The following is a 5,908-nucleotide window of genomic DNA, read 5'->3' on the forward strand; positions in this document are numbered from 1 at the left end:
TGATGCATGTTGAGTTGTGGCGCTGCAAATATGAGGTGCTTTGAACGTCCCAGGTCAATAGCTCGTGAGCATCTGTCTACGGTCAGTGGGTTTCACCTCACAAGGATTTGAAAGCGGGGTGTTCATTTCACTTCAGGCTCAGAAATATTTCGCGGATACACCACATTCCCAAGCAAGCCCTTCCGTGACTTGGGAGCCCATGCAGAGTTGACTCCGTACATTTCGCCTCTTTCTCCGTCTCGATGTCTCTCAGATACTCCTACAGACATATTCTCTTCGCCAATGCCGTAACATATGCACACTTAGTGGCCTATCAAGCTGATTTGATGCCATGAGTTTCAGTCTCGGTACCATTCGCTCTCGCCAGCGCATCGGGCAGGGCTCTCGAATCTTCGCTAGTCACCAAGTCATTGTCTTCTTGGAAGCCGGGCTCTCCGCCCGTGGGACCAGCCAAGCCATACCATGCAACAACGCAAACGCCCAGGACGCCAGCGATGCAGCTGAAGACGAAAGCGACTATGCCCCGAGTAGTAAAGCTGAAAGATGTTAGCTGCGCCTCATTTTCACCATAAATTTCTCTTGAAGAGCACTCACCCTCCTGGTAGAGGTCGTGGTGGGGTATTTTGGCCCTTAAGGTCCAACAAGTTCTGCGTATTTGCTGCGGCATTCCCCGCGACAGGCACATCACCTGCTGTGCAGACATCGAAATGGTCTTGCGGGATGGCGATTGTCTTTTGGAGCTCTAGAGGGGCTTCAACAAAGGTCGCCATGAGACCTGACGTGACATGCCACTCAATGTGGCAATGGAATAACCAGATGCCTGGTCACTGTCAGTATTGTGATTCCACATGAGCCTCACCAGATAAGAAACATACCAGGGTTGTCTGCCTTGAACCTCAAGACGATGTTCCCGTTTGGCCACACGACCAGGGTATCGCGTCGCATGGGAACCTTGGGGAAATCATCCTCAGTCAGATGAGCATCCTCAAATGTGCCAGCTTCTTCGACAGATCGGTGAAGCGCCTGGAAGGCGTGGCCGTGAAGGTGGAAGGGGTGTCGTCCGGGGTCAAGGTTGTTCAGGACAATCTGAACAATTTCATCCTTCTCCAGGACGAAGCTGTGAGTGTATTCACCGTACACCTGGGGGTTCGTCGCAAAATCTCCGGATGTGAGCGCAGTGTACAGAGTCGGGACCTTGGGATGCGCGTATGTTATGTTGTTGAAGAAGGCATAATTGGCGCCATCGCCCAGGTTGCCCATGACCACATCGAGCTCGACGGTATGGCCAGGCTCCCCGTACCTTTCCAGCTCATCTTGAGGAACCAGTGTCATGTCATCGAACGGCTCGAAAGTGTCAACGATCGCAGGTGCCGGCTTATCTTTCGCGTCGTCGTACACCAGCCAGCCGGTTACATTCCAGTTGAGGTCATCAGGCAGTTGGTCGAAAAGGTCCTGAGTATGGCTGTCAGCAGACTTGTCAGATCATTCAGGCGAAGAGACCTACGGTGTCCATACTTCCCACAATTGGAAAGTTCTGGCTTGTGTCGTTTCGAGTCGTCAACAAGAAGCTGCATCTTTGCGCCGCAGCCAAGTAAATCATGCTGGCTTCTGCGGGCTTGGTGTAGATACCATCAACCTCGACAATGGAGATGTTGTGTCCTTCGAACCAGAAATACTGGGCGGCAAAAGCCGCCATGTTGATGACCCTGATCAAGTACGTCTTGCCGGGCTCGACGGACAGGGCCAGGTTCTGTGTTTCGTTCATCAAAGCTGCTTGTGGGACCGGTTCGGCGCCCGTTGGATTTGACTTTGTCAAGAATTGAGGAATGAGAACTTGCATCTGCTCATGGTACCAATCCGAGAGAGTCAACACGATCTCCTCGCTGTACTCGTCTTTGAAGGGTGAGTCTGGGTCGTGAATGACCAGAGGGCCTCTCAGACCATCTGGGTACTGGCTCTGGGTATGTGAGTGATACCAGTATGTGCCAGGTTGGTCGATCTATTCCTGTTAGTATTGATATTTCTGTGCGGCGAGAACTCAACTGACTGTAAAGTTATACGTCATGGATGAACCTGGAAGAATGGCGCATTGCGTGACCATGGACGGTCCGTCCATATGTGTTGCATTGTTCATGAAGAGGCCATGAAAATGAAGCGAGGTCGACTGGTTGCCGAGCTCATTGTGTGCATGAACAATGACCCTATCACCTACGTTGGCATCGATGCGAGGAATGGGCCACTGGCCGTTGATGCCTATCGTCGGCCTGTTGAACGCTCCATCTGGATTGGCTGTCACCCACTCAATGGTGAAATTGTAGGTGACGGTCGCCGCGAGGGCCGGACACAAGAGTCCAAACGCTAGAACAAGGCGACTGAATCTCATTGCGAGCAGAGGTTTCAGGCGGCTGTTCCTAAAGACTGGGTGTGCTCCCTTGGCCCTGGATAGAGAGGAACAATGACGGCAAGAGAGAAGAGCAGCAAAAACATCAAGGAAAGTGCGAAGTGAGCAGAGGTCGTACCCTCGGAGCCGAGATCTACATGATACGATCATTCCAACCTTCATCGGCACGAGGTAATCGGAAACGGAACAGACGGCTGCGTTATCAATCTGATAATCAGGTATAAGCCAGGCCCAGACCAACCCTTGTACGCCTCCATCACGTTGAGTCCCTCAGCTATTGGCCATGAAGATCAAGGCGAGTCAAGATGCGGTGCTGGCTTGGACCCCTCGCAGTCGGCTAGTGGTAGCTCGGCACACGGCATGTTCCCTTACCGTAGAGCTTCATCTGCCAACATGTCGTCCTATCCCTCGACTGGCACGAAGGTTGGGCGCGACTCGTTAAGTGACTCCAGTGATTGGCCGGGGTATGAACCTTCAGCCGCTCGGTTGGGCCATCAGTGGGCGAAGACAAGCTTTTCAGTCGGACTACCGTTGCATTAGCGTCACGCAAGTGGTACCACCCAACACGAGTCCTAAGAGGGGCACCATGTGCCGGTAGCCGTGATCGCGGGACAAGTTGATCTTAGCTCAAACCGTGTCATTGGACCCTTCAATCTATCCATACCTTAGCTATGCAGCTGTCCCGACTTGCAAGACGAAAGAGATGGGAAGAGTAGACCTAGGTCGTCCCCCTCTCCTCGAAGTTGACCTCTTGCCCCCCTCCTTCTTGCCCAAGTTGCCCGACCTGGGAATTCATCCTGAGAAGAAACACCATCACAGCTTATGGAATCTGCTGCTCGGTAGACATCATGACAGTCAATGTATTCTCAGTCCCCATATTTCTCGTGGTCTTCCGCGAGGCACTCGAGACGGTCATCATCGTTTCGGTGTTGATGGCCTTCTTGAAACAAACCCTGGGCGGCCCCGAAGGCGACCAGCGTGTCTACAAGATCCTTCGAAGACAAGTAAGTTCATATTGTGATCATATAATCTGCTCCTGGGTTACTGACTGTGTCCAATAGGTCTGGCTCGGCGTAGGCACAGGCCTCTTGCTCTGTCTAGTTGTAGCAGGCATCATCATTGGCGTCTTCTACGGTGTCGGCCGCGTGAGCTGGGAAGCTAACGAGTACTATTATGAGGGATCGTTTGCCCTGTTTGCCTCTATTATCATCACTCTCATGGGAGTAGCCCTCTTGCGTGTCGGAAAGATGCAGCAAAAGTGGCGCATCAAACTCGCCAAGGCTCTCGAGGCCCCGATCAACAAGGGCGGCAAGAAGGGACGGTTCAAGCGATTTGCCGAAAAGTACATCATGTTTGTCCTTCCCTTCATTACCATTCTCCGCGAGGGCATCGAAGCCATCGTGTTTGTGGCTGGCGTCACCTTCTCCGCCCCTGCATCTGCCGTTCCCCTTCCGGTCATTGTTGGTTTGATCGCCGGTATCGCCGTCGGTTTCCTGCTGTACAAGTAAGTCTTACTACCTGCAAATTGTTCGTATCATGTCTAATAATGTTCAAAGGAGTGGCGCCTCCACCAGAATCCAGGTCTTCCTTGTTGTTTCGACCTGCCTGTTGTACCTTGTTGCAGCAGGCCTCTTCTCTCGCGCCGTGTGGTTTTTCGAGGCGCAAAAGTGGAATGACGCCGTAGGAGGCGATGCGGCCGAAGTCGGCAGCGGCCCTGGCTCATATGATATCGATAAGAGCGTCTGGCACCTCAACGTCCGTAAAACCTCTCTCTTTTTTCCTGATGAATGATCGTAGGGCTGACCTTAGGGATAGTGCTGCAACCCCGAGCTGAACGGCGGAGGCGGCTGGGGTGTTCTGAATGCCATCTTCGGATGGAACAACTCGGCTACCTATGGCTCCGTTATCTCATACAATGTATACTGGATCTTTGTCATGACCTGGTTGATCCTTCTCCGTTTCAAGGAGGTTAAGGGCAGGTGGCCATTGACGAAGGCAAAGGCGGTCCCTCAGCCACCTTCATCCAGCCATTCGGGGTCGTTGGATTCGCCCGACAACCACGAGAAGCAGAGTCCAGAAGCCACTGTAGCTTCAAGTACTGCCCATTAGGCGATTCAAGTATTGTTGTTGCAGGGTATACCGGCTATACGACTCCAACGGCCTTTGGAGGATTTATTGTCGGCTCCTCATATTCATCTAGCCTTATACTACCTTACAGGCCATGGACATGCTCGAAGGACTGAATAGTCGTTTAGAGTTTCGACGAATCTTTGGGATCTTTTCAACTGTAACATTCTCAGCGCGTGGAAGAGAACTCAAAACACATGTTCATTAATCATGTATCAACTACACTACTATAGTGTCTTGGGCATCATGGCTCGTGTATCTAGCTCGCCTCCTATTTACAAGTCGATCTCTTTCGAGACGAGACAGATCCCGTTTATACAATTAGGCGGCCTAGTGTCATGCTCTTTCTTACATGCATCCAAAGGACGGAGAAGCTCATTTCATCCACATTAGCGCCCGTGATGATGGTATAGCCCGCTGTGCGCTGTGCGTGGCACTTCATCACATAAAGGCGTCCCTGTTGCCCCCTTTTCTATGCGGTGGAGTTCTGTGTGGTGGCGGTGGCGGTGGTGATGGGCTCCTCTCGCTGCCACCACGTGACGTGTTGTACCGGGAACGCTGTGCTTCATATTCTGCCTCTTGTGCCTCTTGATCCTCTCGTGCCCTACTCGGTGGCGATCCTGTGATGCCTCGACCGTACCTAGATGCCTGGGGGGAAGATACATCGCCGGAGTGTCCCAGCGCATGTCTCTTATCATCTCCCGGGTAGTACTCGTCGTTTTCGTCATCGTCGTCGTCATCATCATCATCGTCATCATATCGAGGCAACGCTGGCATTGACCGTGAGTCGCCTTTCACAAGGCCAGCTTGCTCCTCTTCAGTTGCGTTCTTAACCTGAGGAGTGGAATTGCCTCGCGATCCCAGACCGAAGCGCGTCAAGTGACCAGCTGACCGTGGGGGATGAGGGAGCTCGTCATCAGCCTCGACGGCAGAAGAAGATGTCTGGCCTCGTTTGAAGATGTTCTGGAAGGAAAATTGTCTCTTGGCTGTATGCGGTGGTGGCGTAGGTGCGAGGAAGGAGCTGCCGCCGCTAACACCACTGACATGGGATCCATGCCGGGCATGATATACACCCTTAGCGCCCGCATATTCTGTGTTTGAGACGCCATAATCGGAGTCATGAGGTCCTGTGCGATAAGAGCTTCCGTCGTTTATCGGGTAGCCAGACACTGCAATGTCCGTCAGAGGAACAGGGGGCATCGGGGGGTGTTGCTTGGGGTCGAGGGAGAAGTCGGGTCGGTTTGGGGTTAATACGGATCGGGCACGGTTCCGGATCGTACCAGCAATGCTAGACATCATGCCAGGCGAGCTGGGTCGGTCCATGTCGGCAAGCTCGTCATCCGTGGGGAAATGAGACATGCCAAGAGGCGGGTGAACGAA

At 52.8% G+C, this 5,908-nt stretch overlaps 3 protein-coding genes across 3 annotated transcripts in view; 1 reads left to right on the forward strand and 2 right to left on the reverse strand.

The window, feature by feature from the left end:
• Positions 1-104: 104 nt before the first annotated feature.
• Positions 105-2,383, reverse strand: VDBG_03467 (iron transport multicopper oxidase FET3; the record flags this gene model as incomplete). The annotated part of the gene is made up of 5 exons (XM_003005468.1): positions 105-536; positions 595-820; positions 876-1,452; positions 1,505-1,999; positions 2,213-2,383. 5 exons carry the CDS (start codon positions 2,381-2,383, stop codon positions 314-316), a joined length of 1,692 nt encoding a protein of 563 aa, XP_003005514.1.
• A 746-nt stretch (positions 2,384-3,129) lies between these two features.
• VDBG_03468 (plasma membrane iron permease) lies at positions 3,130-5,197 on the forward strand (the record flags this gene model as incomplete). Its single annotated transcript, XM_003005469.1, has 4 exons — positions 3,130-3,405; positions 3,463-3,905; positions 3,958-4,156; positions 4,217-5,197. 4 exons carry the CDS (start codon positions 3,250-3,252, stop codon positions 4,508-4,510), a joined length of 1,092 nt encoding a protein of 363 aa, XP_003005515.1.
• The window catches only part of VDBG_03469 (conserved hypothetical protein), a gene marked incomplete at both ends in the record, with an annotated part of 2,024 nt that continues 1,085 nt past the window's right edge, over positions 4,970-5,908 (reverse strand). Inside the window, one exon of the mRNA XM_003005470.1 lies at positions 4,970-5,816. Coding sequence (XP_003005516.1) covers positions 4,970-5,816 — 847 coding nt within the window. The remainder of the gene's footprint in view (positions 5,817-5,908) is intronic.

The sequence above is a fragment of the Verticillium alfalfae genome, genomic scaffold (assembly GCF_000150825.1).
Source record: "Verticillium alfalfae VaMs.102 supercont1.4 genomic scaffold, whole genome shotgun sequence".
Taxonomy (NCBI): domain Eukaryota; kingdom Fungi; phylum Ascomycota; class Sordariomycetes; order Glomerellales; family Plectosphaerellaceae; genus Verticillium; species Verticillium alfalfae.